The 16,139-nt window shown below is 35.4% G+C and overlaps 1 protein-coding gene across 10 annotated transcripts in view; it reads right to left on the reverse strand.

Moving 5' to 3' along the window:
- Nucleotides 1-16,139, reverse strand: part of LOC134528037 (ankyrin-3) — a 386,196-nt gene that overhangs the window by 130,748 nt on the left and 239,309 nt on the right. For all 10 annotated transcript variants that reach the window (XM_063361226.1, XM_063361227.1, XM_063361225.1 and 7 more), the window contains exons 10-12: nucleotides 13,813-13,959; nucleotides 9,089-9,238; nucleotides 6,485-6,625 (exon numbers count right to left, since the gene is read on the reverse strand). In XM_063361226.1, the coding sequence (XP_063217296.1) occupies nucleotides 6,485-6,625; nucleotides 9,089-9,238; nucleotides 13,813-13,959 (438 nt within the window). The remainder of the gene's footprint in view (nucleotides 1-6,484; nucleotides 6,626-9,088; nucleotides 9,239-13,812; nucleotides 13,960-16,139) is intronic.

The raw sequence follows: 16,139 nt of genomic DNA on the forward strand, positions 1-16,139 counted from the left end.
TAAATCTTTATTTTAATACAGTGGCAAATTTTGAAAAAAAAAAATTTTTTAAGCACATCAAATGTTATTTTTAGGTTATTTGAAATCACAGACATAGCTGTAATAAAATTATGAAAAAGTGTTTACAATGTGTTTAAATATACATGTAAAATTTAGATGCAATTAATACAGTTATACATGAAATTTAATTCTATCATTTTATTAGTCTTTAGCTTTCTTGCTTAGGTTAAAATGAAAAATCATGTTTTCAATTAAATATGTAGCTCTCTACTCGTAGTCAGTGTTTCTTTCAGGCACTTCTCCGGGGGGGCTTTGCCCCCCCGGAGTTCTCCCAGAGCTCCCCCCCCCCCCCCTGGGGAATATTCAAAAAATAAAATTGGAATCCATTTTAATGTTACTTGTTAAGGAAAGAAATTCGTTACAGTCACAATCTTCATGTAAATTGATTAAAAACTGGTCCATGGCCATGTCTATTATGCAGTCCCTCTTTCAGTATGTTAAGTTTTTATAAATCATTGCAATAGGTTTGCCAGGCATCCTTTGTTATAGATGCAGTTAGCAGAGTCCAGCATGTGTGTCTCAAGTGCTCGCCCCCACGGTATTATGTTCCCGAACGCACCTCTTTATCTTTGCCCTTTAACTCACACATGTATGGTGGGAATACAATGACATGTTAATTTTTTTAAGTACTGTGAACTAGTTCCGTCACCAGTCATTTCAGTATTTTTTTCATCGAACTCTACACATCCGCGTTTTAGCCATGCATTAATTGTCACATTACTCATGACTACGGAAGATGTGCGGGAAGTTTGGGATAACCTATTCGAATAGCAATTTTTTTAAATTCCTTTGCTTTGTGAAATGGAATCGAAAGGCATTTTCGCATGCTTCTTGATCACAGCTTTATATTACTTTAATAGTTATTTCTTTCTTTCTTGTGAATCACCTTATTACGTTTCCACCGCTTATCATTCGGATCGGCTCGGCCCGGACCAGACGGCAGTAATATGAACCCATGTTATCAAATGAAAGGCCGCGCGCTTTATCGGGTCGGCTCGACTTGTCTCGGCATTCTGCTATCGTACGGGGAAAAAAATCGTTTCGGCATCGGACCTGGTTATCTTTTGGAGAAACTCGTTCCGAAGGTAACAATGTACAGAGATGTGGATGCATAAGCATTTCTTTATCTTTCGATTTTCCACAGGGGCCAGAAGAGGGATATATTCTTTCACAAGTTCTTAACATTCTTTTTCCAGTAGACGCGGGTCATTTCCTCCCTGTGCGTCGTGCGTGTGCGTTGAGCTGGTGGTGCGTCAGACGGCTGTTGGTAACGGCAGACCTCGACGTGTAGGCTACTCATTGTTGGCGTGCTAGTGTTGTTTTCGTTTACAAGTGTGTAGTGCATATGGCTTTCTGCGTACTTTTCTGTAAACCTGTAAGTATATAAACACAATAATTAACCAATCCAATGTAAAAATATGGCCGCAACAAAAACTTTTGGATACTAATTAAATTATTCTGTTATAAATCATCGCTTTAACGTTTTGAGTATCATCTTAACATTATCAAGTAATTTCTTTATAATGCATGTTAGTAAACTGTATGTAAAGTACTTAATGAATTCTGATGCCAAGAAACCTAGAAGTAGGTCAGTAGGTGGTTCACGGTTACGATGGACTAAGCCCAGGTTACGTATTTATAAAATAACATTTGGCACAGTGAAACAAATGTATTGTTAGGAGTTTAGAATTTTAAAACATTCAGTTTGGCATTGCACAAGTACTACCATCTTGGACTTGGTCAAACAAAAGTGTTTCGCGCAATTATAAATTGCCGGAATTAAAATGATGACTATTAATGCCCCTGATTACAACCAAATCGTTTAACAATAGATAGTGATACTATGAATTATGTTTTTTTATATGTGCTGTTCATATTTAGTGTTTTTAGGTAGTACATGGTGATATTTTGACAGCCTAAAAGAGTGTTTTATTTTTTTTTTTGTAGAAAAGTGTTTTCTCTCTTTTAGCTACTTCTTAAGTTTTGTCACCCCCAAAATTTTGCCACCCTGCTCATTTATCCACTTCTTTCTGAAAAGTAAAAATCAGTCAAAATGTGTGTGGATGCTGTGCGTGTTAGATTGATATTCTTCACATAATGCTGTTTTAATTAATAGTTTATACTGCCAGTCAGTACCAGACTATCTCCATTAAGAGTTACCTCTTTTGTTTTAGTGACTTCGACATGAAAAGAACAATAGACTCCTATTTTAATGTCGTAGCAGGGCCCAGTCAAAAACCGCGAACTGAAGCAGGCCCATCACCATCAGTCCAGCAGACTGAACAGAAATGCTTTGAAAATGAAAGTGCAGAATTATCCAGTCCGCATCCAGCGAAATCATCCGAAAAAGTAGAACGTCACTACAACAAAAATTGGGAACAGAAATACAGTTGGCTGATCTACAATGAAGAAAAAGGAGGTGCATTTTGTAAACTATGTGAAAACTTCATGAAAAATGATGCAAAGGTTCTGCAAAAAACAGGTGGAGTGTTTATTACTACTCCATTTACATCTTTCAGAAAAGCTTTAGGAAAGAATGGAAGATTAGAGAAGCATGAACATTCTGCAGCTCACTCAATAAGTGTAGAAATGGAGAACCTCAGAAGACATGCTACGAGGAAACCTATTCATACTCAAATGATTCAACAGAGTGAAAATGAAAGAGACATAAATAGAAAAGGCTTAAAAACTCTCTTGTGCGGCTTGTACTTTTTAGTAAAGAAAGAAATAGCTCACACTACTACATATAACAGCTTGATTGAAGGTCTTCTCGACAAACTGAATGAAGATTTTAGTAAATGGAGAAATTCTCTAAGTGACAGATCGAATTATAGCAGCAAGGACACCGCCTGCGAGCTTTTGGTCTGTATGGGCAAAATTTTGAGAGAAGAATTAAAGGCAACATTAAAACACAAGAAATTCTCTGTTCTAGCTGATGAAAGTACTTCACTACGAAATGAAATGGAGCTCAGCATTATGTTTAGAGTTGTGGAAGATAAAGTACCAGTGGAAAAGTTCTTAGCAATAGTCAAAATCCCAAATGGAAAGGCAGAAACTATTGCAGATGCAATTGACAAGGAACTTGCTGCTCTTGATTTAAATTATGAAAATATTATTGCCTTTGGATTTGATGGTGCTTTAGTATGGCTGGAAACATTGGAGGTGTAAGAAGGAAGCTTTCAGAGAAGGCGAACAAGGAAGTTATTTACATACACTGTAGAGCACACATCTTGTCCCTGGCAGCAGCTTCCTGCAGGAATAAAAATCAGAAAGTCAAAAGGTTTTTCCATGTTTTGAAAGACATTTATAAGCTGTTTAGTAAGTCACCAAAAAAAGAAAACATTTTGCATGAAATTCAAGCAGTAGTAAATGATCCAGTTCTCAAGATTCCAGAATGTATTGAACTGAGATGGTTGTCCCACTACAAGGTAGTGAATACTGTCTTAAGATGCTTGAAGTCTATTTTGATGGCTTGTGAGCACATTCATAAAGAAGGAGCAGACCTCGCGTCATTAGCTGGGGGAATTTTGCTGGAAATCAGAAATGAGAGTTTTCTCATAACTTGTCATGTGATGAATGAACTCCTCAGTGCACTCTTACCTGAGTAATGCTTTGCAGAGAAAGGATTTGAGTTTGACCAAAGTCATTCCTCTAATTACTACAACAAAACTTCACTTACGAGATATTGCAGACCAGTGTGGAGACATCAACAGCGACTTGCAAAAAAATGTCCGAAGCGAAATAACAGAGAAGTTTGGATCTGAGGTGTGCCTAGTTGCTGATGAAGATTCAAAAAAAACATTCAAGGGTATGAAAGAATACAGTGAAAGTGTCCTCCAAGAAATTGAAGACAGGTTCAACGACAAATCGATAGATATCCTGGTATTTTCAAGCCACTTTGACACATTTAAATCATTATTAGAATTAAAAGACAATGATGCAAGTAAGTTTTGCGCACACTTTCCTATGCTCGATGTCGAAGGTGTACTTGCAGACTTGAAATCCTTCCAATTTTTTATACGATCCATGATTCATAGTGGGCAATTCAAATTGGACGAGAGTCCAGTGATAAAACTCCTTGAGGCTGATGTAGGCTACTGCGAGTTACAAAAACTTTGCGAAATTATTCTTACCATTCCTGTGACTACAGCTTCGGTGGAAAGATCTTTCAGTACAATGAACAGAATTTTGAATAAGACAAGATCTAGAATGCTACCGGGAACCCTATTTCATTGCATGATGATAAGTATCGAGGTTCCTGAGATTCCGACTGAGGACTTTCTTGAAAAAACAGTTGATTTGTATGCAAGGAAAAAAGGTCGTCAGATACGATTTCTGTAAAAAAACAATCAAAGTAGGCTTTAGCATTTAAATATTTAGTTTGTTTATTAACGTTCATTATTTTGTAATATGGTAATTTTTTTACATGAAATTGAAGTTTAAAGGTCTAATAATAATTGCTTGACCTAACAGACAAAATTTTTCTTCTCATTCCTTCCCCATCTCTCTCGCCCCCCCCCCCCCCCCCCCCCCCCCGCCCGAAACTTTTAACTGCCCCCCCAGGGGAAAATGTCTGAAAGAAAGCCTGCTCGTAGTAATTACATATTTTAGAGATTAACTAGATATACAACTCATAAAAATTTCCAAGAATTTTGTATTAATCTTTGAGAAATAAATAGAAAGGGTCATTGTAATATGATGAATAACTGACTAACCCCATAATTAGGAAGTAAAAATTGTTGGTCTATAATGGTTGTGGTTTGTTTCAAACCAATGAAAATTAAATAAAGATAGTCACATCAACAAGTGTAAATAGTTATATATAAACTTTATCACAACCAAAATCTAAAGTATTTAAATAAAAATTAAAATATGTATGAACTTATTTATTTTAAAACAATCACGTGGAATTATAGTTGAAAATATTTCTTCATAAAAGTAATATATGCGAAATACTTTATTTAATTAAATACACACATTTAAATTTTTATCATCACAATCATATTTAACTAATTTTTCTTGCTTACAATTTTGAGGTTATTTATGTGTCTTGTTTTCAACATAAAGTATCATCTGACACAATTGTGGGACCATTTTGGTGTGTGTGTGCTACACAACGATTAAGGAGTTAAAATACCAAAATTGAACTTTTAAAGTTAACCAATGGTTATCTATCTTAAACACAAGTAAATATTTGGTGAGATGCAATTCGTTATCAATAAATGCTTCATTGTTATGTTCTGTTCAAAATCTTGAGTAGTGGTGGTGGTGAAATTGGCCCTAAATCCCTGTCATGAAGTTTCTCAAGGTACTTAGATATACAGACTTACTAACAAGGAAAATTATTAAAAGGGTAAAACTGTATAAATTAATAGTTTAAGAGCTAATTTTTTTTAACTTATTAAGTAATTATATGCAGGAATTTTTCTTAAGTACCTATGTTTTTCTTATGTTGAATTTTTTTATGCTCACATAATCAACATATAGGCAATTATTATTTCTCGTAGGAATTCTGACTACAAAATTTTTCCGAACAAAGTGTTTGTTTCAGATAGGTACTGTTTTTTTTAACCTCCTGAAAAAAATATTAGTTTTGAATTAACAGAATTGTGTACCTATTATCAATGACATTTTTTTTTATATTAAGTGACAAATTGAATTTCTCTTCATGTAGTCCATATAGAGCGACAAGCAAATGAGAAATTTGAGTAAGGGCTAATTGTTTCTTCAGTTCAAGGATCATAATGTAATCATACAATGTATCTATAAACTGCTATAAAATCTAAATAACACTGAAATATAAGTGCATGTTAAAAATGTTAAAATGCATGTTAAATCACAAAATTAAACAGCATTTGACCGAAACTTAAATGAAATCACAAATAACTGATCTTGTGATGTTTAAAATTCTAGAAATGTCATTATTTAGGATGAAGTTTGCACAAAAGTGCATAGATCTGAACAATTATTTTACTTTGATTGACTTGTGTGGTCTTTTATTAAATTACTTTTTAAACTACAAATTCTAACCAATTCATTTGTATTATACAGAATGAATCTGTTTTCAACAAACTTACGTATCTCAAAATATTATATTGTAAAAAAGCAGCAATACCTACATTACCCTAACTTGGTGAAAAAAATATTACAAACTAAATTTTATAACAATGAAAAAAAAATCACCAAAATCTTCTATTTTAAAAATTTAATTGAACTGAGGATGAAACCTTAAAATTTTGCCCCTAGAATAATAAATTTTGAAAAATGTATAATATAATCTGCACTTGCAATAAATGTATTTAATTAAATATGATTGTTTTAAAATCCCATCACCTTTCAATGTCACCAATGACCTGGATGCCCACGAGACTTTTAGCTCGACCCACTTGCACTTCGGCGTACAGTCCGGAGAGCAGGTGTTTACCTGGTTCTTCTTGGCGGCAATGTGCAGAGGAGTGTGTCCATTCTTTGCCGTGGCGTGGGGCGACGCTCCTTTGTCAAGCAGCAGCAAAGCCACGTTCTGGTGGTCGTAGTGGCTTGCAACATGAAGCGGTGTCACGCCGTTCTGAAAAGTGGGGAAACTATTCAAACAAACTGCTTCACTGTGAAAGTATTGATAAATAAAAAAAATCTGATAATCATATCATTTATGTGATGCTGTAAAGAATATCTCATTAAACACAAAGAATTATTTCTATTGGCATTACATTATTAACATTAAAAAATGTTATACATTTTGTGAGTCAGGAAAACTAGTGATTGAAACAAAGATTTAAAAACATTTGATATTAATATTTATTAATAGCCCAACCACAAGAAGCAAAATTTTATATAGGTACTTATGGATGCATGTTACTGCATTCTGCTTACATCTTATTTTCGTACTAGTAAGAGAGTAATATGTGCATATGTGCTTGTATGTGTACAAACACAATTCCAGTATACACACTGAACTACTAGTGGGAAACTTGAAAATTAAACTGATTTTTCCAATACGTTTTATTGAAATTCAGGAACCGTTTCTTATCAGAAAGCCATTAGTCTGGCTTCACTTCATGCACAACTAGCTCTGTTACCCAGATTCATATGTGTAGATAAAGGAGCATACATATTTACTTTTAATAATAACTATTTTCTATATTAATGTAAATTTCCAAGTAATTATGCCAGTGACCTTCAAATACCAATTTTAAAAAAAACAGTATCGATAAATTGGCAAAGATAATGACAAAAAGAATGTATTCAGATCAGAAAATTATGTTAATTTGTATAATCTATCATTTAGCTAACAAATTTACCTAACTAACATTTCAGTAAAGGTCAGGCAGTATTGTTTGCTACATAACAATACATATACATGATGTACTAAGCTAATATACAAGGTATGTAAGATACCTTTATCCAAATATTTCAAATGCATGTGTAAACTACGTGCTGTCTTACACAGCAGTGCCAGTGTGACATTATTATGATGATATGTTTGCAACAGTTTAATCATAACATCATAAGCCAAGAATGGAATCAATTTTGTCATTTTTCCACTGCTTTAGTTCAAAATATTGCTTAATCGTATGGAATATTTTTTTAGTAAATATAGCCTATGTCAAATATATTTTGAGTTTACTACTTAAAAACAAAATAACTCACTTTCTCTGTATATTAGTATGGATAATATGCTGATAAATGATCAATATTTAGTAAATTTATAACAGATAACAGACTAAATTATATTGCCATCAGAAAAATAATTTAGTCTGTTCTCTGTTATAAAGCTAATTATCCTTGTGGCATAAAAAAAAAATGTGATATGTATACCGATATAATTTTTTTAGTATCAGTAGCGGCCAATATTCCCAATTTTCTGGGTTTCCAATGTAATTATTTGCAACTGATACTTAAAGAAACCCATAAACATGAAAAATGTAAAATTTCATTCATTCAGGTGTCACCCATAGGCATACTATTTTACTCCAATTTTTCTGTAATTTAAGATTATACTTGAATGTTGTGTTTGTTAATTAGTCAAAGGCCTAATGTAAATTGTGCTAAGCAATATTTATTTTGTCATCTACCAAAAATCCATTTAATAAATAATTTTATCAAGGTAATGACTATTTACTTACAAATATTGAATTTCTGGAAAATTGCACTGTGATTATGTATTTACAAGAAGGATAGAATCGGTTTTGTTTCGGTTATCAGCTCTGTCAATGAAATGTATCATAAATTGTATCACTAATAAATACCATCTGTAATCTGTAACTGGAGGTCTAAATTAGTAATAAATAATACTTGGTAGCACTGCAAAGTGAAATGAATTTCACACTGTGTCCAAACAAATCTTTAAAAAAGATTCCTTGATTTTTCCATAACTTTCCATGACCAAAATTACAAATTTCCCAGACAAATATTTTAAAATAATTGAAAGAAATAATGACGATCCAGTCTCGGCCATCCTTGAAAACCGCATTTTACAGTGTGTACAACTATGCACTAAAACAACATCAAGGAAAAAAAAATGTTATAAAATCTGTGTGATGGCATGCCGGGGCATGACATTTTTCCCCCACAAATAACTATCACTGAGGAATTGCCATGACTTTTCCAGGTTTTTAAGTAAATTCCTTGCCTTCCTTTGACCAACTGAAACTTCTCTGACTTCCCAGAATGCGGACATCCTGTTTCAGTTCAGTGCTGGAAGCTGTCAAAACTGGCACAGCGTGCCACACGGCAGGGGCGCAACAACAGGGGGGGGCAAGGGTATTTTGCCCCCCCTCTGAAACCTTGAAATGGGGGCAAACGGGGGCAAAGAAAGTGCTGTGTAATCAATTTTTAGATAATAAAACCGCTTAAATAGCACCATTTTCCACCTTGAAATACAAATTTTCCCGGGGGAGGACCCCCTGACCCCCCGCTTCAATAGGGGGGATCAATGATTCTTTATAAAAAGGTATATTGCCCCTCCATTTGGAAATTTAGTTGTTGCGCCCCTGCCACACGGACAACAACCGTGCGCGGCAGCACGGACCTTGCCCTGGGCGTCCACGGGCGCCTCCTTCTGCAGCAGCTGCTTGGCGACCTTCAGGTTGCCGTACTTGGCGGCCAGGTGGAGGGGGGTGAAGCCCTTCTTGGTGGTGGCAGTCAGCGAGGCTCCGTTGTCCAGGAGGACCGAGGCCACCTGCACGCCATCACAACACCATCACCAACTGCCGCTCCGCCGGCCACGCACACACACCATTAACAACTACGTAACATTAACAATTCCTTGATAGCTTCTGTACTTCTTGCCAACTACACAGGTACAGTAGAGTCCTGCTAAAACTAACCCCTCTCTCCCAACATTCCATTAATCAGAACGGGATTTTTTAAAAAAACTTCCATAATATCGATAAATTGTGAATTTTAATCCCATGGATGTTTTGTTTTTTAATCCTAGAGCAATTTTTAGGTTAAAACTTAGGTCTTCACATAAAGTAGTATTAAAAATAAAAGTTGCATTTATTTTATCAAGGGTGCAACCAGCACAGTGTGTTGGGATGGGAGAATATATTCCCCCCTCTCCCAATTATAAGAAATATATCATTCCCACAAAAAAAAAGAAAAAATCTGAAAGAAAACAGCAGGCAAAGAAGTTCTATACAACCCCCAATACCCCATTTTCTGCTGCTATTTGTGACATAGAAAACATCAATGTTTATATTTTCTCCCATACAAAAATGTGTGATTTGCATTTCAAGGCAAAACATGTTTACTTCTTTGTTCTTTCAGTGATCCAGATACAGGGCTAGGTCTAATCTAGTCTGGATCAGTGGGATTCAGCTGTACTAGTTTTAGTTCCTGAATTTTCCTTCCTCAGATCTTTCTAATACCAAAGATTTGATAGTATTTCGGGATTTAAGGATTTGACTGACCCGGCCTTTCGTTGTAGTGATAGAAGATACAGACAAGCTAAGCCCTAGACCTAGAGTATCTCATCCTTACATTGCAGTGTGCAGTGTAATGGACATTCACTTTCTCTTTCCACTACATGATTGCTACCTCTAGCACTGTTCTTGATTCAGTGTGCACTGTTGCCAGACACAGGCCACAGAGCACAAAAGGTTTAGACAACACTTTGTAGTGTTTCAGAACACTTATATTTCTGTAAGTTCATGAAACATTTTTCAAAAATAAAAAATCTGAATTATTGAATTTTGTAAAGGGGAATTTTTATTGAGTATGTATTTGGAAAATAATACATATTCATTTTGTATTTAATCCAAAGCATAATATGCATTTTTTTTACTTCTAAGGAGACAGAACCATACAGTCAAACCTCGATTCTACGCACACTAACGGTTCTCCAAAAATTGTCCATACGACCGAGTTGTACGTACGAACCAGTGAGGCCAAATTACGTCCATTTGTGGCTACTCCCCCTCCCCCCCCCCCTCATTTTTCCCACCGCTGCCACGGGAAATGAATTGCCGTTGCCGTGTCTATACACGGCACGTACATGTGCGTGCCTTTGGCAAACAAGTAAATTTTTTACATGTACGTATGTTTATTAAGCTGGAATTAACACATAACATATTTGCTCAAATAAAAAAAATACAGTGGGTTCTTTATAAATGTAGATAAGATTAGCTAGTAGGCCTAAAAACATCATGAAAAACGTAACGTTTATAGGCTGCAATGAGCATTTTAAATCGCAAAATATATATATTTTATAGAAAAGTTTATTATATTTCGTAATTTTCCATAAGCGTAATAGCTTTTCTCTTGCTTCCGCTCATGATGTACGAAATGCGTGTCCAAAAAGTAGCGAAGGTCTTCCAAAAACCGAAGCAAAATAAATCCAAGTAATGAAACAAAAAATCTAAATCCAGATGAAATTCGTTGCCAAGTCAAGAAAAAGAAATCCAAAGTAATCCAACCAAAATCCAAATCGTAGTCAGTTAAGAGTAGCAATAAGTCCGAGTAATTATAGCACAAGACGATTTAAAATGCACGAGGGAAAAACGTAAACTCACGAATGTTGAACGTAACGGAAATATTACGTGGCTTGTAAGTTCTGATACTGTATTTATTTCATAACTTAGCCGAAATACTGGTACGTATGAGATATAATCTTCACAAAATAAAATGAGCGGTGTCTTATAACTGTTTTATACATATTTTATAATTTAAGAAGTATTACACAGTTGATGCATATTTTTTAACAAACCATTTATTTCTGGGGATTGTAAATAATTAATCATTGGTATCAAGACATCAAGATGAACGTAAACTTGAACATGTCACGGCAGCGAGAAAACTGGTGCGTATACCAATAAACTGGTATTAGAACTGGACAAAACTGGTACACGGGAGGTGGAGCTTATATTTTTTTCCGCTAAGCTCGCGTCTATTGGCTGGCTGCTGATGAAACGTCACGAGTCTGGGCGGAGCGTTGAGTGTTATACTGCGCATGCGCAGCTCAGGGAACAAAGAGAGCCAGCCGGCTTCGCCGCGCCATAACAACAGCTGACCGAATACAATGACCTTTCTCCGCGTACGGCGCGCTATTGACGGTAAATTCCATCAATTTGCTGCTTTTTATTTTTTATTTTTTACTGTGTATGTTGCCCATATTTGCTATAAACGCTGCAGGTTACGACTGTATTTTAATAAACTTTAACGTATTTCTTACACTTTTCATATTTTTTAAATTTTTTTTTTTAATATTTTGTCTTTTTTTTCACGGTTTCTGAAATCTGTACGTACGACCGAGGTGTACGTACGAACCGGGGGCCGTACGAGCGAGGTTTGACTGTATTTTGCCATCTTAGTTTCAAATGCCTCGGTCAACCACCTTGTTTTACAGTACAATAATATTTTGGATCTGTTTGAACATTACACATGATTAATGGAATGCCTGAAATTAATAGTGACAAGCTGCTATAAATAGGTAATTTCTAATGTGAAATAACTGATGTTTAGCATTGATGTTATGTTGTCAGGATGACCAAATCTGTAATGATAGTAGTTACAATTCTATAGTCTTAAAAAGATTTTAAAAATATAATAATTTAAATATTTCAAGCTGTTTCTATAATTTACGTTGCTGTACAAAAAAAAAATTCCTTTGCTGTAAATAAGCTATATAGTTAATTAGCAAAATGCAATTATGACTTAAAACATTATATTTGACACATGCCATTGCTAGTTCAAACTGTGTGTCATAGAGAAAACCTGAAGAATGGACAAACAGAAACATACTTACAGAAAAAAAAAAACAGCCAATGTCAATTTTTTAAACCCATAGACATCACAGAGTATTCCATGGAATAAATTAGTTAGAACAATACCACAGCACAGACAAACCCTGAATAAAAACAGCCCAACAACAACCTTTGACAAAAACATTGACAAACAGAATAACCCATCAGCTGTTCTTAGCTTTGTTTTCCGTGTGTGTTTTCTTGTATTCATCTTCTGTTTGTCTGTTCTTAAATTTTCTCTATGACACACAGTGTTAACTAGCAATAGCGAACGTTCAACATAATATTTTACATCAATCTTTTCCAATGGCAAGAATCATTCAAAAAACATAACTAATCTGTGTAATCAAGTAGTATCACTCTGGCATGTGCGAAGCTTCGACTAAGTGAAAAAAAATGAATTTCTTTTTAATATCTGATTTGACTTCACCAAGAGATTTGCTATTCGTTTTATTTGAAACTTCAGTTGTAATGTAAAGATTTAAAACATAACATTCACTCAAACATAGTTTCCTTTTTCTGTACCTATATGTTTTGTTTGAAGAAATATGTTTACTTAAAAAAATCAAAATGTGCACTCAGTTTACTTTTATGAATGCTCAATGTTAATATTATGCGTGGTTATATTTTTTTTGAAAGATATTATACACAGGGCCCAATTGGTTAAACACTTGATCAGTTGAAACGGGGGAGCTGAATTGTTGCCCCTTGGATAAACAGCCCTTCAGGATTTTTATGGCAATGGTTTGTTTGTACAGCGACTGGAAGGGAGGCCCATCCAATTTCTGAAAACATGTTTCTTTAAGTGTTTAAATAATTCTGAAAACTTGCCCCTTGGAAGGGCAGCCCATCAGGATTTTTCTTACAGTAGTGTTTTTGAAAGGTTGTCTGAATTGTTGCCCCTTGGATGGGCAGCCCATCAGAATTTTTCTGACAGTGGTGTTTTGAAAAGGTTGTCTTAATTGTTGCCCCTTGGATGGGCAGCCCATGAGGATTTTTCTGACAGTGGTGTTTTTGAAAGCTTGTCTGAATTGTTGCCCCTTGGATGGGCAGCCCTTCAGGATTTTTCTGACAGTGGTTAGTTTAGGTTAGGTTAGGTTAGGTTAGGTTAGGTTAGGTTAGGTTAGGTTAGGTTAGGTTAGGTTAGGTTAGGATAGGTTAGGTTAGGTAAGGTTAGGTTAGGTTAGGTCACTTTACAAACTAACCACTGTCAGAAAAATCCTGAAGGGCTGCCCATCCAAGGAGCAACAATTCAGACAAGCTTTCAAAAACACCACTGTCAGAAAAATCCTGAAGGGCTGCCCTTCCAATGGGCAACAATTCAGTCACCCCGTTGAAACATTACAAATTTTACCTGATTTTATATCATTTTTACTTCAATCCTGTATTTTATAAAATAATTTTAGTACTGTAAAATAGTGTGATATTTTTAACATTTAGTCTAATATTTGCGACGCATGAAGAAACTCGTACTGCACTGGAACTGAGAGTGGGCCGCGGAGCAGCTCACCTCGTCCTGTCCCTCCTTGGCCGCGATGTGCAGGGGCGTGTAGAGGTCCTTGGTGGTGGCGTCCACCGCGGCGCCGTGCTGCAGCAGCAGCATCACGATGTCCACGTTGCCCAGGCGTGAGGCCACGTGCAGGGGCGTCTGCTCCTCCTGCCGCAACAACCACGCCCCGTCACCCCCGCGACACCACCCGTGGTCGACCACCCATGACTTCGTTAATCAGAACCCGCGCATCGGACCGTGCCTGGGCGTCGTCCTCGGTCAGCAGGCAGATGCTTGACCGACCCCCTCCCCACGGCTGACGCTTAGGAGCGACAGCACGGCAGAGCCCCTCACCTGACATTTTTGTCTATATGTTTTTTTATGTTCGTCTAGTGTTCTGTTGTTTAATACATTTGACATTAATGGGGAAAAAGAAAATTTTATTTTTTAATATCTCGCAACTTAATGTGCCGGTCAAACTATTTCAATTCACGATTTCGTGTTAGAAAAAAAATACTCAAAGATTTTATTGCCGCGTACAATGACACGATTCTACCAAAAATTTCATCGTAAGCCTTTATAAAACTGAAATGAGGATAATGTATCACGAAAGAATATCAAAATATCTCCGGGGGTCAGCCTCCATAAAAGTAAATAGCCTGGGGCCTCACAAAGTCTAGGGTCGCTACTGACGACGCGCTCATCACGAGTCTGTCTGGTGACAGTGGGGTCTGCACAAGTTCTTTTGCCTCTTGTCATTTTAAAGTTGAATTCAGGTGCAATGAAAAATATTCCCGAGGTATCTATTTTAATGCAGCAGATTAAAACATACAGCAGATTAAAACATACACAAATAAAAAAACATTTCATAAATGCAATAGTATATATTTACTACTACTACAGATGATATAAGAAGTCTACTATTTATAACATGAACTAATCTTTTGGTGTTATTTTTGTCTTTAACTTGCAATGTATTAGTCCAAAATTGGGAAAAAAAAAATTGTTTCAGAATTATGATTAGTACTTCATACACTTGGATAAACAGAACAGTAACAGCAGTAGGCACCTACCTATTACAGCATGGACTTACGTTTAAGTACCATTTTTGCATACGAATAGCTCAGTTCCACATGCACAGCATATAATTCTAATCTAAGTTTGAACACAATGTGCACGAGCGTATATCCCGAAAAGGAGGGGGATCAGAGGGGTCCAGTTCCCCCTGAAATTAAAGAGCCCTCCACTGTGGATGAAATTGTAAATTTAAAACAGGGATGATGAAGCTAATAATAAATTCAAAACTATTTTTTGAGGAAAAAATATTGAATAGGTATTATAAAGTTTTCCACTTATTGCATGCAAAAAGGTTTAGATCGCCAAGTGAGATGATGACTGTTGTCGGTTACCCACATGCGCAAAACCCTAGGGCTGCAGATTCCTCAGGCTCCTTGACACACAGAAGTTGGTAATATTGAACCTCCCCCCCCCCTCATTTACTACTGTCAAAATTTTCAGTTTCCAACATGAAATTTTTTAACTGTTATTATATGAAACAGCTAATCTAAACATAGGGGTTCAAGGAAAATTGACACAAAATTCATTAAAAAGACTTGCACAAAACATTGATTGTTTGTGTTGTGTTTTTTATGGAAGATGACTGGCTGATGTTAGTGATTTTACGTTAAAGTACCACTGATTGCAATTATATGACTTTAAAATACAGAATGACAGAAGATGTACAACTGCATATGGCATTACAGCAAATCCATGTGACTTATTAACAGGAAAATTTTATTAGAAAGGTATAATTGTAGGTATTTATTGACTGAGTGACAACATTTTTAAATTAATCATGCAGGAAATAATATAAATTGTGATTTTCTTAAAAAAAGGGTTTTATTATAAATAATATGAACAGTGAGGTTTGTGAGAATGTTACGGGCAGTTGCAACAGTTATTAAATCTAAATTTCCAAAGGCCGTCATAATATCTATTAGTAGAGCCAAGAATTTATGGTGTCATAAAAAAAGCAAATTTTGTCATTAAAAATAGTGGATTTCATCATCATCAAAAATTAAAACACATGTAATAATAAGTCCATGTCGAGCACAATTACATTGATCAACTGCTCCAACAATTCATGGTAAGACGCTTCAAATGCATACATTAAACAATATTACTACATATATATTCATATTGATGCAAGTAAGTTGAACAATAATCTGCAACTAAATCATTAAATAATAAAAAAATTATGAAATGTTAAAAATGTACTTACATGTACATTTTCTTGATATTTCTCTATAGGTCTTTACCTATGACTGTATTGTATCATTTACAGACAG

Source organism: Bacillus rossius, chromosome 1 (genome assembly GCF_032445375.1).
Source record: "Bacillus rossius redtenbacheri isolate Brsri chromosome 1, Brsri_v3, whole genome shotgun sequence".
In the NCBI taxonomy this organism is placed as follows: Eukaryota; Metazoa; Arthropoda; class Insecta; order Phasmatodea; family Bacillidae; genus Bacillus; species Bacillus rossius.